The sequence below is a fragment of the Mesoplodon densirostris genome, chromosome 10 (assembly GCF_025265405.1).
Source record: "Mesoplodon densirostris isolate mMesDen1 chromosome 10, mMesDen1 primary haplotype, whole genome shotgun sequence".
Classification (NCBI taxonomy): domain Eukaryota; kingdom Metazoa; phylum Chordata; class Mammalia; order Artiodactyla; family Ziphiidae; genus Mesoplodon; species Mesoplodon densirostris.
Genome location: NC_082670.1, coordinates 1,185,322 through 1,202,997, shown reverse-complemented (window position 1 = coordinate 1,202,997; position 17,676 = coordinate 1,185,322). Strand labels below are relative to the sequence as shown.

The window sequence follows — 17,676 nt, the reverse complement described above, 5'->3', positions numbered from 1 at the left end:
AAAATACATTTGTTTTAGCAGAACTTTTTCTCAGAGGCTTAACTTGTCTTCTGTATTGAATAATGTACAGTGCAATCAAGAGGTGTTATTTTTGCCTTTTTATAGATTTTTAGTGGTTTTAATTAAGCTACCAGCCATTACAAAAAAAAAAAAATCTGGAGCTTTTGTGCCTTCAAATCTTTAAAAAATTACTGTAGCATGCATTCTGTATTAGGTCTTTCAACAGTAAAGCAGTATGGTAAGACTTAGTGCCTGGGGAGTATGTATCTTATTAAGGCTGTGCTCCTCATTTGGTAGGTATTTTGGATCAGTCTGCTGTGTGGGTTGATGAGATGAATTACTACGACATGCGCACTGACAGGAATAAAGGGATTCCTCCCTTGTCCCTGCGTCCTGCTAATCCACTCGGCATCGAGATTGAAAAGTGAGTACCGCCTTGCCTCCGTTGTCTTTATTTCTAGCTGCTGAAAAGTTCTGTGCACTCAGTGAAGAGAGTCAGGCTCCAGGAACATCCAGGGAAGCACAGTTGAAGGCACCTCTGTCGTTGGGAGCTGGGCATCATCTCTTGGAGCTTGGTCAGCTTTGCTAGAGCGAACCTTCCAATTGGTTAGAACTGTTGGCAAAAACTACTTACCTCTTCAGTTTTTGAGTTTACATTTTGTGAAGAGGAAAAGTATCTTGAAATTTTGAATAACTAATACTTTTAATGATATGAGAATTAACGGGTTGTCTGGAGTTGGTAAGTTTAAATATTTAGCTGGTACTCGAGATTAAAACAGAATTTTCTGGCTTCCCTGGTGGCGCAGTGGTTGAGAGTCCGCCTGCCGTTGCAGGGGACACGGGTTCGTGCCCCAGTCCGGGAAGATCCCACATGCCGCGGAGCGGCTGGGCCCGTGAGCCATGGCCGCTGAGCCTGCGCGTCCGGAGCCTGTGCTCCGCAACGGGAGAGGCCACGACAGTGAGAGGCCCGCGTGCAGAAAAAAAAAAAAAAAAAAAACCCAGAATTTTCCATGTGCTTGATTTTTCAGGATATATTTGACAGTAAGTAGAACCAAGGTAGTCTTGTCATTTTGTTTACAACCCCTACCTATAATTCATACTTAATTCAGACTTACTTTACCAGAATTGTGGCAGGTAAATCTTCCAAGATGTCTTGGACCAAATCTAGAATTCCCTGTTCTCATTCCCTAGTACAGTGTTTTCGTAGATTTTATAATCAGTGCCTTTATCCTTGCAGCTTCCTTAGTCAGTTCACCTAACATGTTAGTTGTTTCTGACTTGTCTCTCGGCCTTAGTGACTGCTGGTGAAGTTACTACTGAGCGTTTCTGCATGAGCATTTCTGCAGGCGACAGATTAGTTCTGCTAATGCTTTAGCCATAGTTTTATTTTAGGTTTTTCTAGGAATGGAGAAAGTTGTCCACTGATCTTTATATATTTAACCTTCAAGCCTACACTTGAAGACCACTAGTAACTCAAAAGTAAGCTTCTTTTTCACCTGCTGGGGTTTGCCCTGGCTGAGAGGGAGGGAGCATGTGTTTGTCTTGGGAAGTTGTCCTGTGTTGAAAAAGGCCTGGGGTTGGTTGGCAGCTTTTAGTGAGCGGGGACTGTCCTGGGTCACAGTTGGGAAGCTCTTTGGCCAGCGTGGGTCATTCTGGAGCTGTTTTAAGGGTATCAGTGCCCGATAAATTAAGAGTTTAAGGATCAAGAAGGTCCAGGAAAGAAAAGAATTGCTGGGTCTGTATTTGAGCATAGTTTCCTGCATGAATGGACTTTGTGGTTGAGAGTAAACCTCTCAGTGGCCTGCTTCAGTGCCCTGGATTCGGCTTCTTTCCAAGCCCACCACAAAGGAAGTGTGGAGCAGAAGGGCCCTTTGGATTGTTCTTTTGTAAGGAAGATACAGTTTTGCACCTTTGTACAAGGATTATAGGAATATGGTGTGACTTTTGTCTGAGCCTTAGATGGAACTATCAAAGTTAGGATTAAATTGGTTATTTACCATCATAAAATGGATTTCCTTAATTTTTAGTTTAGCATGTAACCCACCCCTCATTTGATGTCTTTACCTTTTCATGTCCTCTTACTTTTTTTTTGTGGTACGCGGGCCTCTCACTGTGGTGGCCTCTCCCATTGCGGAGCACAGGCTCCGGACGCGCAGGCTCAGTGGCCTTGGCTCACGGGCCTAGCCGCTCCGCAGCACGTGGGATCTTCCCGGACCGGGGCACGAACCCGTGTCCCCTGCATCGGCAGGCGGACTCTCAACCACTGCGCCACCAGGGAAGCCCCCTCTTACTTTTTGATTGTCTTGATTGTTCCTGTTACTGCCGCTACTCACACAGGGGTTCGGCTTGAACTCTCTCTTACAGCTCTTTTTCTTAATACGTTTCGGGATAATCCCGAGGTAACGTTGGTAACCAGCCAGAAGCACTAAAAGTGCCTGGCTCTGTAGAAGTTGTTTTTCTTCTTCTCTGAGACAGTGTAGTTGGGTCTGAGCCCCTCTCTCAGTTTAACTCTTGGCCCTCCCGTTACTTGCAGGGTGACTTGGAGTCTGCTCAGCTTCCTCAAGGTGCAGACTGGGCGGCCTGGGTCGCGCGGTGTGTGCGTTTCAGCGGTGGGGACGCTCACTCGCAGTGGGCGCTGGTTGGGTGTCCGTCGTCGTCACCGTGACCTCCTGCTCTTCCTCCATGTGGCTACCCAGTGCTCTGCCCCCCGGGAAAGAGTCTTCTTATGATTTAAGATTTCAGGGTGATGGATTGTATTCAAATCTTAAAATAGTATTGTGCACTTTCAAGAAGTGCTTAAATGGTGATAAAATTTACAGTCATATTTCTTTCAAGTTGTTACTTGAAAGTTTCAGTAATAATTTGCTCAGCCATGGAATAACTAAAGGATAGTTTTTGAAAAGGTAAAAGCTTGACTCTCATACAAATACAAAATGTGCACATGTCCAAGCTTTTATTTAATTCATTAATTAATGGGAAAACCAGTGAAATGTTAAAACCAGTTCAGGGGGAATTCCAGAGGACAGGCATAATGGGCAGTGAGGAATGCTGAAAGGGGCAACACTGGCCACTTCTCCTCAGTAACCAGTTGCATCTTCACCTGACAGGTATTTCTGTGCCAGGCGTCCCTGGTCACCATCAACCCTCCACTTCTGCTTCTGTAGCAGAGCTGCAGAACAGAGACAAGGCATGGATGGGGGAAGATCAGGGGACCCTGGGCAGGCCCTCCAGACAGTGAAAGGGTGGCCAGGAATCCTTTTGCCCATTTAAAGTCTTTTGCAAGTTTTCTGATCAAAAGGAAGAGTGGATAGACGGCTTCCCTGGTGGCGCAGTGGTTAAGAATCCACCTGCCAGTGCAGGGGACACGGGTTTGAGCCCTGGTCCGGGAAGATCCCCCATTGCCGCAGAGCAACTAAGCCTGTGCGCCACCGACTACTGAGCCTGCGCGCTAGAGCCCGTGAGCCACAACAAGAGAAGCCACCGCAATGAGAAGCACGTGCACCGTGATGAACAGTAGCCCCCGCTCGCCACAACTAGAGAAAAGCCTGTGCGCAGCAACGAAGATCCAATGCAACCAAAAATAAAATAAATAAAATAAATAAATTTAAAAAACAACAACATTCACTTAAAAAGAAAAAAGAAGAGTGGATAGAGATACTAGGAAGCAAGAAAATGGAAGGTGAAGGTAGGAAAAGGTATAGAAACCAAGAAGAGTATATAGTTTGGCCAGAAAAATGCTTTTCCAGGTTCCTTTTCACCTTTTAAAGATACTGTCAGGAAAACTGCATTTGTTTTATTGAAGTCTGACTTCAGATAGAGAAGCCTTATTTTAGAAAAAGAGAGTAGGAGAGGAAAAGCAGATGTTAAAATATTGGTGTGGGTTTTATTTCCCTGACTCTCTTAATATCTTTTAGATAAAAGCTTTGGTCCCTGTAGAGAATGGTGTTAACGTTGAGGTTAGAATCCCTGAGAGCATTTCCTTTTACTATGTCTTTTATTTCTGTTTATTAATGTCATTTGGGGTTTCTTTTATAATTAAAAGACGGGAGAGGACCTATTTTTAATTTTAAAAAAATGTCATCAGAGAAGGAATAACAGGATTTAATTACTTGCTTATTGAAATATACTAATAGAGAAGGTTTGAAGAATTATGACTGCTTGTTATAAAGTACCATGGTCCTGATGAATTACCAGACTAAAGTGGTGAGGTCGCCTTTGGAAGAGGAATCAGCTCCTGGTAATTACAATGCTGAGTGTTCATGGCAGTTCTCAGCCCACAGTCAGATGCACAAGGTGGAGCCAGGAGGAGCCTTGCAGTGTTGTGGCCACTTCATGTGACCATGAGTAGCAAGCGCGAGTAGCCGAATACAGTGTTGCTCTTTGGTGTGAGGCCGAGTTTAATAAATGTTTTATTGGTGTGCTCAGCGTGCCCGCTGCCGTCTTTCAGCCCACGGGCTTAACAGCTGGCGTTTATGGGCCTCCTTTGGCTGCTGAAGTCCTGCATACCCCTGGAGTTTTAACTGATGTTCTGCATACGTGGCTCCTCGATACTTATAAAAATGCTACTAATTGCTCAGAAAAAAATAACTTCACTTTGAACCGAGACTAGGATTTGCTTGTAAAAAGTCTGTATTTCTGATTTGCTCTACTGTCACAAATATGCATTCTTTGCACTGCTTAAAATTATGATGGAGACAAACTTAACTGAAAAAGAAGGTAAAAACAGGTTCATATTAATAAGTAAAAGCCTTCACTCTGTTTTATTTCTTAAAAGTACTCTTTGCCTGCTAGGAGAATACCTATAAGTAATGCTTTTGGAGACAGTACATACATGGGAGTTAGGGCCTTAAAATGGAGCTTTGCCCCTCCTGTTTTTTCCCCCTTCTGTTTTTATGGGATCTGCAGCCTTTTTGTGAAATTACTACCTGGGAAGAGCTATCTAGAGTAGTCAGTTGATGCACCACTTGTGTCTTTATTTCCACATAGGTTTTATGAACAATGCAAGTCTGCCTTGCTCCTCATCAGTTTGGCTTTCCAATAGAAAGAAAATGTGACCAGTTTTCCTGCTCCATTTAGAAAACAAGGAAAGGTGACAAAATAATTCTTAGTATGAGTGTGGAAGGGAAAAGCCTTGGGTAAATTTACCTTTTAGAAATGTTATGAAAACAGATTTGTGGGCTGTGATGTAGTGCCTAGGTCCAGAAACTGTACGATACCAAAAAAGGAAAAAAAAAAAAACACACAACGTAAAACAAGCTCATAATATTTAAGGTGCAGAGTAACACTGGTGCTGGGGTGAAAGCTATGAGAATTGAGTGTGACACACACTTGGAAGAGCCCCCTTTCCTCCTGTCTTTCTACCTGCAGGTCAGGAGAGCGTGATCCCCTCGCTGTGAGCACAGTGGTGCAGCCGTCCGTACCCAGGCTTCTCTGCGCTGGTAGTTAGACTTTCTCTCAGAAGGGTTTTTGTTGTTTTGCTGGCTCGCGGGTCATCACTGCCAGTCGTTCTCCTACTTGAAAGTGAACGCTGCTGTGTTGAGAACATTCCTGTTAGTTTTGCATCTGACCACTGGGTCGGTCAGGTCCATGTACCTGGGGCTTCATGGCTGATCCTTTTCAGAAGGTGTAATCTGAGCTCACACTGCCATCTAATGGGGAGCGTGCGCTGTAGGGCCATGAAGCTTGTCAGCTACTGAAACTGTTGGTTCCTTAATGAAAACACTTCCCATGTTTACATGGTAGACTCCGTGTTGCTTTCATCCTCCAGTTAGTGGGTTTAGTTTGAATCACTCAGAATATACCTTGCTGTTACTGACTTGCTAAGCCATCACTTCACTTGGAGGGTCAGAGCCTAAGATCCAGTTATTGTGGACAGAGGTTTAAGTTTTAACTCTCCAGACTTCGTGCTCCATTGACACAGTGCTTCTGCCCTTCCTCATGCTGTTACCAAGACCATTAGCAATTTTCTGCATTCTGAATCACTGTCTCCCTCAGTTTCTATCTTTCTGGATTTGTAGTTGTGGGTTTTTTTCATGCCTGAGATTCTCTGGTTCTTTAATTGACAATAGAAGTATGGGGTCCTGCTCTTGACTGTTTACATGCAACCTCTTTGGGGCTGTTTCCTGACTGTAAAATGGGAATACATAACTCATGTTGTTACGAGAATCAAATAAAATGGTTCTTACGAAGAGTCTGTTAAATATAGAGAACCAAGTGGAAAGAATAAAAATAACAGCAAGTAACATTTTTGAGCATTTATCACGTGTCAGAAACTGCTAAGCCTTCCACACTGCATTACCTACTTTAATCCTCAGAATATTCCTAAGAGGAAGATATTATGATCCAATTATCCTCGTGAATAAATGGAACCTTAGAGAGGTTAAATGTCTTCCTCAAGGTTATTCCAACAACGCTAGCCAACTTGTGACTACTGCCGTGGGCCGTCTCTGCCTTTGTGGGTACACACCCCGCACAGGGCATCATTGCTTCCCGTGTTGTCGCTCGTTGTCTCTTTTCTCTGGATCTTCTGTTTCACATTCATTTTGAGGTGTTTGCATAAAAGATCTTATTTTGAGATAGACTCTTGACTCAGGATGCCTTCAGCTGTGGGTAGTAGAAACAAAAATTCATTCTGGTTTAAGCAAAAAAGATATTTATTTTCTCATAATATACAAAGTCCAGAGATGGTGGACTCCACGATTGGCTGAGTCCGTGGCTCAGAAGTGTCACTGAGATGTAAGGAGCCTGGGTTTGCTGTTCTGCTGCCCTTGGAGTTGCACTGATCTCCTTCATAACTGCAGAGTGGCGTTAGAGGTTCCTAGTGTTGCGACGACAGTAATACACAGGAAATAATAGTGTTAAAATAAAGATACAGTACTGTTGAAACTGTAATCATACACAGGAAATAACGAAGCTCGGTAAAGTCTGAGGGCAGAGAGACGCTGTCTCTTCTCAGTTCTCCTTAAAAGTGTGGAGGCCTTTCCCAGAAATGCTCCAGCAGCTCTTTCCTCAGACATTGTGGTCAAAACCCAATCACTCGATCAATAGCAAGGGGAGCACGATAAGAACAACTGCTTAGGATTATTGGTGTTCGTACTCAGTGAAGGCGTGGGCACCCCACTCTGCAGGTGGTTCTGTCCGCGAAAGGGAAGGGGATGTCGGGTCTTGGGCTGATGGCGGACCACTTGTGTGGTTTGGATCGAACTGTCTGACCTCTCTGTGACAGAGTGTTGTCATCTTTAGTGTAACTTGTCTTATTCTTGTACGGCTGATTCCTAATCACTCCTTTTCCAATTTAAATGTATAGTAAGATTGGTAAGAGTTGAATGTCTTCAGGAAGAAATCACTCTAAAATAAACTCATTCTTAGGGGTGATTATGAGGGTTTGAGAACTAGGACTTAGTGTTCTGACCAAGAGATCCAGTACCTTTCAAACTCTTGACCCGCTAAGGTGCTTGAAGGAGTTGTGTGTACAAGAAGTGCAGTGGGTGGGGTGGATTAATGCTTCAGATCTCAGTGGACGACTCTCACGTGGCCCGTTCCAAATGTCGCCACTCACAGTAATGCCAGCACTCAGGGTCAGCCCCGCCCCCCGGCCACGCTTGAAGGGACGCATAGGGGTGCAGAGCCCATGGAGTCCTGCGGGGGACGGTGTGGGCAGGGGCTCTCGGGGCAGCAGAGTCCTCTCGCAGAGCCCCCACTAGACTTCAGGCCTTCATCCTGTGATGAAGCAGACCCTGTACATGTGTAAAAACAACAGCCTAGGGCATTATAGGTGAGGTGTTACTAAGGTTTAGGGATCCAATCAGTTTTAAGTGTGGGAAGTTCTAGATGGTTGGGATTTGTTATGTTTCAATACTGCCAGTTTAAGCATCCTAACAGTATAGGATATAACCTTTTGTTTTTTAACTTTTTTTATAGCTTTATTGAGAAATAATTGACAAATTTGTAAGATGTTCAAAGTGTACGTCTTAGTGATTTGATTTACGTATCCATTGTAAAAGGAGTCCACCATCTAGGTAACTAATAACACATGCATCACCTAACATATTTACTTTTTTTTTTTTGGTGGGAACATATAAGTTCTATTCTCTCCATGGTGTTATCACCTATAGTGACATATTACACATTAGATCCTCAGACCTTATTCATCTCGTGAGTGAAAGTTTCTACCTCTCCCTATTCCCCCACCTCCAGGCAACCACTTTCCTACTCTATTTCTATAGTTCGACTTTTTTTTTAATATTTCACATTTTTTGCACATCTGATAAGGGGCTTATATTTGCACATCTGACAAGTGGTTAATATCCAAAATATATAAAGAAGCCTACAACTCAATAGCAAAAACCCCAATCTGGTGCTTCCCTGGTGGTGCAGTGGTTGAGAGTCCGCCTGCCGATGCAGGGGACACGGGTTCGTGCCCCGGTCCAGGAAGATCCCACATGCCGCGGAGCGGCTGCGCCCGTGAGCCATGGCCGCTGAGCCTGCGCGTCCGGAGCCTGTGCTCCACAGCGGGAGAGGCCACAGCACTGAGAGGCCCGCGTACCGCAAAACAAACAAACAAACAAAAAAACCAATCTGATTAAAAAATAGGCAGAGGATCCGGACATTTTTCCAAAGAAGATATACGAATGCCAGCACGCACATGAAAAGGTGCTGAACATCACTAATCATCAGGGAAGTGCAAAGCAAAACCACAGTGAAATCCCCTCACACCTGTCAGAATGGCTCTCTTGTTATTTGAATGGCTCACAACAAATAACAAGTGTTGGAAAAGGTGTGGAGGAAAGGGAACCCTCCTGCGCTGTTGGTGGGAACGTAAATTGGTGCAGCCACTGTGCAGAACAGCAGGGAGGTCCTCAAAAAATTAAAAATAGAGCTACCATATGACCCAGCATCCCACTTCTGGGTCTTTATCCAAAGAAAATGAAAACAGGATCTCAAAGTTACCTGCGCCCCATGTTCACTGCAGCATTATTTATAGTTGCCAAGATATGGGAACAACCTTTATTCACAATAGCCAAGATATGGAAACAACCTAAGTATGCATCCACGGACAAGGGGTTAAAGGAGTTGTACATTTGGGTGCCCAGGCTCGCCTTGTTACTCAGGAACACGGGAACGTTACTCAGCCGTGAGAAGGAGGGCAGTCCTGTCATCTTCAACAACGTGGGTGGACCTTGGTCTCAGTATGCCAGACAGGAAGACAAAGTTTTTTTCTTTTTTTAAAACTAAACCCGTTGAGTAGTACTTAGCCGTCAGACCTGTGGGGACTGCGTGGCCTTAGCCATCTCAACGTGGCGTACAACTTCTGTACGGTTTAGTTTCGGGTCTGCATTTGGTGCCTCTTTGCTTTATTTGCTGTCGTTGTCTCCGAGCCTTTTTTGTGCTGTCATACTTAACTCCAGCTACTCTTCTCACCTTGTGCTTTGATGATGGGTAGGAACCACCCAACGCGAGTAAAGCTGCAGGGCCCAAGCGAGGGAGAGAAGCTCAGTTTGGCTCCCTAGAGGACCTTCTTGCTGCTTTTTTGTCAGTTGAGTCTTCAGTGTCTTGAGTGTGGACCTGACCCTTGTTAGGTGAGAATTTCATGGGAGTTGAATAATTTATAAAGACTGTTAATAGCAGGGATTTAGTTGGTATTAGGTGATTCTGTGGCATTTTTGATTCTGTTAAGACTATTTAACTTCAGGACTACGTAGAGCGCCACGTTGACAAAAAAGCAGTAGGTGGGCCGCCATGCACTTCTTCACACTGATGAGGCCCCACGGGTGCACCAGGCTGTCCTTTCCAGCTGAGACAGCTCCCTGGGCAGACACCTCCCGCCGGTGAAGGTAGAACTGTGGCTCGTGACCCTTGCCTATCAGAGCGAGCGGAAGGCTCCTGGGTACCTCCCTGGGGCTCAGCTAAGTCTCCACTCAGCCATATATTCCCCCAGAGTTCCAACGTGGAGGCATGAAGTATAAATAAATAAAATGATAAAAAACTTCCAAAGGTGACGGGATTTTATTACTAAGTAAAGTATCAAACCAGCATGAAGAATCTAAACCAGGGCCTCCCTGGTGGCGCAGTGGTTAAGAGTCCACCTGCCGATGCAGGGGATACGGGTTCATGCCCCGGTCTGGGAGGATCCCATATGCCGCGTAGCGGCTGGGCCCGTGAGCCATGGCCGCTGGGCCTGCGCATCCGGAGCCTGTGCTCCGCAACGGGAGAGGCCACAACAGTGAGAGGCCCGTGTACCGCAAAAAGAAAAAAAAAAAAAAAAAAAAGAATCTAAACCAAAATAAACTTCAAAAAATGCAGTTCTCCAACTCCCTCTCAAAGACTCTGGTGACAGTGACCAACGTGCTTATGGAGCACACACTCGGAGGCACACCTGCTCACACGCATCCCCCAACAAGATTGAGGCTACAGTTATTCTTCACTCTTGAAGCCAGTGAGGAAAGATTAGGTTGACTTGGTCTCTGAGCTGCTAAGACTCAGGTGATGCCAGCTTGGTACCCACGGCTCCCTTAGTGTCATCTCACCTTGTCTGTTACTCCCATGTTAAACCTTTTCCTCCCCTCATTAAGGAAAACTCCGTGGTGAGAGAGGTTAAGTGTAACAGGAGGGCACCTGGGATCTCCTGGCCGAGGTGCCAGCCTCCGTGTCCAGATGCAGGGTTTCCAGGGGAGATCGTGGAGAGCTGTGTTTCGGACTTATGTCCCTTGCCCTCTGGGGGAGAATGGGGACAAAGGAGCCAGTAGAGAAGGGGAGGGTGGGCGAGAGCTGCTGGAGAGTGTGACGGGCTTCCTGGCCACCCGGTCAGGGCCCCCGAGCCCAGGTGAGCACCTCCCTCTCCCCGGAGAGAGTGGGCTCCAGGCCTTTGCCAGTTGTGCCCAAGGGTACTGGTCACCTGCAAGGTGAGGGGCTCCAGCGGGCAGTGCTCGTGGGTGGAGGTGGGATGTTTCCCTTGGACAAGGCTGCCTAACTTCTGAAATGAGGCTGTGTCTGTGATAATGTGGCATCGGGACTCTCAGAGAAGTCATCAGACCTGCACACCTTTTCTTCCAGGCTGGGATAATTTCTCCCACTGAATAAATTTTAGAGACAAAATAATGGTGTGTCCCATATGGGGGTGGGGAACAATTTCAGTCAGAGGGGAACGAGGTAAAAACGACCAGGATGTTTGCAGGAAACGGTGATCCCTTTGAAGTTGCTGGAGCTTCAGCCTCGAGGATTAGGGTAGCAGAAATGAGTCCTGAGAGAGAAGCAGGTTTGGGAAGTGGAGGGACTTGACCGCAGAGCTTGGACTTCATTCTGCAGGCAGAGGGTGGGCGGAGCTTGGACTTCATTCTGCAGGCAGAGGGTGGGCGGAGCTTGGACTTCATTCTGCAGGCAGAGGGTGGGCGCTGTAAGGGCTGCTCGCTCACAAGCCCTCAGCGGGCCGGGTCCTGCCCAGTTCCGTTTGCTCTCAGACACCACTTGCTCACCTTCAGCGTGGAGCCTGACACCTGGTAGATGCTTAATTCGTGTTTGAATGAATGGATAAGGGAACTGATCGAGAAGTTGGCCTTAAAGATGTGGGCAAGAAAGTGAGCTACAGATAAGGGAGTGTCAGTTCGGGTAAGCTTTTCTTGAAACTGATCTAGACATGGGCATAGAAACATGGGTACTATATAGATCTGATTTTATCAGTAGGCGTCATCAGGCATCATTGTGTCTTAAAACAACTTTCATATAGATCTTTAACAAAAAGCGTTGTAACAAGTTGATTTGCTGTTTTTAATTTCAGTGTACCCAAATTTTGATTTTTATCTACCGAGTAGGAAATGATTTCATGTTTGGATAGATTTCATGAAGTATCAGCTCAGCCTCTTTAAATCTTATATTCTTTTTTTGATGTAATTTCTGTATTTTAACTAATTTCCTATCTTACATATACGGTCAAAGTTTATAGGTTAAGTTAGCTGAGGTGTAGGAAGTTTTTTTTTTTTTTTACACACGCAAACATAGGCTCCATAATGTATCATGTATCATTGTAATGGTTTGTATTCATGTTTATTACTGTTGGTTACATCTTTGTAGTAATAGCACTCAAAATATGTCTTAAACCTTTTCCTCCCTCAGAGGTAAATTTCCCCAGAAGGACTTAGAAATGCTGTTCCCTGGAATGAGTGCTGATTTTACAAGTGAGAACTTTTCGGCTGCCTGGTACCTCATAGAGAACCACTCCAACACCAGGTTAGTGGGTGCTGGGCTGTGTTGTGTGGTTTCACGGGGTGCAGCTCATCAGACTTGAGGTAACGCGGGTTTCCCTCTGGCTTTGCTGCTTGGCAGCCCTTTGACCTCGGGTGAGCTTGTGAACATCTCAGAGTATCTGTTTCCGTATTTATAAAATGGGATCATTAATCAAGAGGACCCCTGTTTCCTACCATCATGTTCTTTCTATATGTTTCGTTATTTATGCCGCCCATTAAAACTTCGGAGTCTCAGCTGTGTCCTGTGTCAGAATGTGATCCCCCTCCCTACTCAAGTAACAGAATTCTCGAGTGCTGGTTTAAAACGAGGAACGTACCTCCTTCCCTGACCAGAGAGCAAAGGAAGATGAGTTATTTATCATTTTGCAAAGACTTGGCTTAAACTTAGCCAAAAAATAAACAAGGGTCATATATCCAATTAAAGTGCTCCTTTGTATCTGCTACTTACAGTTTACCCACCCTCTGTACAAGAGCAGGTCTGTAACTTTTTCACGAGACTGGCTTAAAACAGTTATATTTAGTAAAAATGTTTTAATAAATCAATGGCTTATTGTTTAAAATTTGTATTCTTGAAAAGCCAACTTGTTAAAATATACCTTAGGCGAAATTCTTCCCTCACCTATTGGGATGAAAACCTTTATAGAAAACAGGAAAAGTTGGTATATACCTAGAGTAAATTTGGCCTGATAAATTTTTAGAGCATATGCCTGTCACCTTCTTTGTGGAAGATAGTTCTGAGTTCACATTATAGACGTGCCTTTCTGTCACCACGTCAGGATTGATCTCTGTTCTCTGTGTAGGGCCATCTTGGCATTCAAGAATATAGTTAACGTTTTATATAGCCATATTTTCTTGGCTCAGGTGGAAATAAAACTTCTAAAATACAGAGATCTGACTATTTTTTCTCTTCTTGGGATAAGATGAAATAGTGTGATCTGTTTAGTTATTTAAATTTTGAGTTGACCCCCAGGTTTTCTGTAATTTCACTGTTAATGGCGGATCCTGGTCGTGATGGGCTGAAGAGGACAGCGTGCCCAGCTTGTGTCCAGAGCATAGCAGTGGACGTCCAGGGGGTCCTCCTTAGTCCTGTCACCCAGCACTGCATGGTCCAGGTCTCCCCACCTGGGAGACACTCTTCAAAACTCCTTACCTGGCAAATCCTATGTGTGATTTGGGTCGATTATAAGAATGTCTCCATGTGTATTTACTTCCCAGGGGTCTGACATATGAGGGCTACAGATCTCCTTGTATAGCTGCTGTAACTTTGGCGTTCATAACATGTAAAGGTTTAGATCTAGGTAAGCATTTGAAAGCTTGGTTTCATCTGATTACATGTTGTATCAGTCTGTATCTTTCCAGGGTAGGCTTCAGTATTTCACACTTGATGCATTATCTTCTTGTGGTTTCTTCATTTCACTTCAGTTTTGAACAGCTCAAAATGGCCGTCACCCACCTGAAGAGACAGGCTAACAAGAAGAGTGAGGGCAGCCTGGCGTGCGTGAAAGGGGGACTCAGTACTTTCTTTGAGGCACAGGACGCCCTCTCAGGTAAGGTGACCCTCAGCCACCTGCTGGGGCTTCCCCGCGGACACCAGGCCTTGCACTTACGGAGTGTTTGCAGGCTGTGATGCTGAGGCTGTGTCCCTGGGAGCGGAGCTCTGCAGTGGCCACCAGTTAGTCTTTGCGGCCGGGCTGGAATCTCTTTGAAGGCTTGGTACCTTAAGTATTTGTCCCTGAGGCTTTGCTCACCCATCAGACACGTGTGAAGTAGGAGACCACTTTGCCTCCCAGCAGTGCCTGGTGTCCAGGGACGATAAGGAGTTAAATCCCAAGGGTAGAATTCTAGAATTTTAAAAATCCTTGTACAGCCATCAGTATCTTGCACATGGGACTAATTCTGTAGATGTGACCCATTGTGTGTTTGGTCTGGGAAGAACTGGTGATGACGTGTCCTTTCTTTGTAGCCATCGCCCCACCAGCCCCGCATGGTAGCTAACTCCCCCACCCACGTACTCATCCTTACATAGGAGGGAAATGGTATTCAATAGAAATGGTGTGGCTTTAGACATTTCAAGGGAAGATGTTGGGTAGGTTATTTATTTTTTAACTACCTTTAATTAATAGAAATCAAATTATTGTTTATCTAGTAAAAAGTAAGATATATTAAAAAAAACAGTTAGCCCAATTCTTTTTAAAAACAAAGACACCTGTAACTAAGTACCTGTATAGCTAAATACCTATAACCCAAACTGTAGACTAAGAGGCCACACCTTCTTCAATTCAGAAAGACTTAGTTTTTAAAATTAATTTGTATCGTTAAAGTTCGGACGTCCTATTATCTTTTTTAAAACCCTTCTCCTCCTGGGCCAGACATGCTTGGTTGCCTTTTGACAAGTTAAATGTGCATCTGGTACAGCTCTCTGCACGTAGAAGTTAGGTCTTTGAAGGAGTGAGTTGTGAATGCCTGGGAGGGAGCTGAGAAGTCAGGTAAACTTTGATAAAATCTCTGTGCCCTGCGTTTTTTGATGGTGTGCTTTTCTTCTTTCTTTGTGCTTATTGGTATTCTAAGTTGTCAGTGGTGCGATGTCAGCAGCAGAACCTGGAGCATAAATGAACTGAGTTTAGTGTTCTCGAATTGAACGAAGTTACCGGTATGCCTGGTAGCTGTGCACATGATAATTTGCCATATGTGATTAGCCGTTCTCATAACTATTGTAATTACATTATTTCCTTGGCAAAAACATGCCTGACGTTTCTCTCCACCCTTTTTTTTTAACATATGTATTTGTAAACACATGTATACTTGTATTCACTTATTTATGGTTTTGCTTATGTAAATGGCTTCACTCCTGGCAGATTTCAAGAGGTTTTATTTGGTGCATTAAATTTAGTCTCATTTATTAGACATTAGTCCTAGAAGTATACTGGTAATTTAAAGTTTAGCTAAGATGATAATGCTGACCAACTACTAATAAGCGAGTGACTCTGTGGCATATAGAAAATGATTTTAATGGTAAATTAGAAAATTTTAGACATACATAGATCTAGCTTTTCTATTTTTTGATGTAAATGTACATTACAAAAATATTAAACAGGCAAATAATCAAGAACAACTTGCAACCCTACTGTAGGGATAATCACAGTAACATTTTGATGTATTTCCTTTTGGTCTTTTTTCCCCTCAGCTTATATGAGTGCGTATTACAGAATTGGAATTATATTGTGTATGTAGTTGTGTGTGCTAGAAATCTTTTATACTTTAGGTGGCTCCTCTGAGTAATTATTTTACTATACTTTAGCATTTGATTTGTTTTATTAGTAGCTCTTGAAAAATTGTTTCAACTGTAGTCTTAATTGAAATTGAATTGTAGTTTTAAAAAATGCTTTTTCAGTCAGGTTTTGGTGTTACTGCTATACAGAATAATGTGGATCTGTACGAGTATATGTTCGTACTGTGAAGTGGTTTATGAAGATTAGGAATTATTTGAAATTTGAGAGCGTTGATACACTGAAAGAGCTAATAAACTGTCTGCTCAGGTAATTAGCTTTACTCTCCTATTATGAAAAATTTCAAGCATGCTAAGAGTAGAGACAATAGTACCATCACTTCCGTACACACCTGTCACCTAGATTCAACAGGTCATATTTTTCCATACTTGCCTCATCGCAGGTTTTGAGGCTGGTTGGTTTGTGTTTTGCTGATCTCAGGCAGCACGACCTTTCTCTCCTGTGCACGTCAGTGTGAGTCCCCTGATAAGGGCGTTACGTACTCGACCACAGCCCCGTGATCACAGCTCAGAAAGTTCCAGTAATCCTTCAGCATCACTCAAGGCCCCAAATTCAAATTTCCCCAGTTACACTCACTTGGTTTGTCCAAACCAAGATCCACGTAAGACCCAGGCAGTTCATTTGTTTTTGTTTTTTTTCTTCCAGTCTCTTAAGCCTCTTTTAAACGAGAACAATCCTTTCACCTTCGCTACCTGTCTTCGTTTTTCTCATGCTGTTGATTTGTTGAAGACACGAGGCTGTTTGTCCTGTAGGATATCCCATATTCTGGATTTGACTCATTACTTCCTCATGGTGCCATTAGCTTATTTTACTCTCCGTCGTATTGCTGGGACTTATCTGATTGGATACCAGTCAGGATTCAGTTTTGACCCTTGTGGCTACATGTGGTAGCGTGTGCTTCCGATCTTATCCCATCAGGAGGCGTTAGTGTCTGTTCCTCCTGGAAGAGACCCTGGGGTGTATATATAGACACTGGCATTGTGTATATAGATACACTTTTGAAATCTCTGCTTTTTGTGTTTTGTGGATTTCGGTTAGGCTTTCTCCTGAAGTTCTCTATTTCATTAAGATTTTCATGCCTTTTAGAATTGCATTATAATTGAAAAGTCATTAAAAATTCATTGTAATAGGCCCTTGTCACCAATTTCATTCACTCGTGTGTCCTACTTCTTTGTTTACGTTGATTCTTTAGTTATGCCTTTTTTGTGTTTTTAAAATTTGAAATTTTAATTTTCCTCTTTGATCTAGTACTTTGTAGTGGATTTTTGTTTTTTAAAGTTAGTTTCTAGTCTAACTATATTATGAAAAGAAAATGTGTTTCTTGATAGATACCAGTTTTCTGCAACTGCCTGTTCTCTTCAGGGCACACTGGTTGGTATATTCTTATCAGTGCCTGATTAATTATGTTATTTAAGTCTAGGTTATTTATAATAAACATGCCAGACAAATCTCCCTCTTTAATTTTGATTCTGTCAGTTTTTCTTTGTATGTAAAACATGTTTCCTTTGTAACTTTTGATGCTTGGATTCTCTTGATACTAATATTACACTGTAAGGTAATAATAATAGCTGCAAAATTGGGGCACTTCCCAGGACTACCGCAGGTTTGGTGATCAGCGGGAAGGACTCATAGTTGTGTATTCACAGTTGTGGTTTATTACAGCGAAGGGAGACAACTAGCTCAGCCTGGGGAAGGGCACCTGGGGTGGGACCAGGCAGTCCCACCCACAGGGAGCCCTGGTTGTCCTCTCGGGTGGAGTCATGTGGTACCGACCCTCCTGGTGGCGATGTGAGATGGTGGTGTGGAGTGTTGCACCCAAGCCTGGGGTCCGGAGTTTTTATCGGGGCTCTGTCACATAGACACGAGCTGACTCCAACAGCTGACCTCCATCTCCAGTCCCTCTGGAGATCGAGCCAATGCCAAGTGACCAAAGCCCTTACCATAAACCACGTTGTCAGACTGTGCGGTGCAGCCCTATCACAGAAGATGCTTGAAGAGCTTAGAGGTGACCTTCCAGCAGCCGAGGGCAAAGGCCAACCCTCTCTTTGGGCAAGATTAAATTCTTTACTGTACAGGATTAACACTCCATACCCTTCTTTTTGTATGCATTTGCTTGATGATATTATGTGTGCATTAAGTTCTTTTTAACC

At 43.9% G+C, this 17,676-nt stretch overlaps 1 protein-coding gene across 6 annotated transcripts in view; it reads left to right on the top strand.

Annotated features, from left to right (window-relative positions):
* The window catches only part of EXOC2 (exocyst complex component 2), a 153,878-nt gene that overhangs the window by 34,217 nt on the left and 101,985 nt on the right, over window positions 1-17,676 (top strand). For all 6 annotated transcript variants that reach the window (XM_060111138.1, XM_060111136.1, XM_060111137.1 and 3 more), the window contains 3 exons: window positions 298-424; window positions 12,109-12,222; window positions 13,662-13,786. In XM_060111138.1, coding sequence (XP_059967121.1) covers window positions 298-424; window positions 12,109-12,222; window positions 13,662-13,786 — 366 coding nt within the window. The remainder of the gene's footprint in view (window positions 1-297; window positions 425-12,108; window positions 12,223-13,661; window positions 13,787-17,676) is intronic.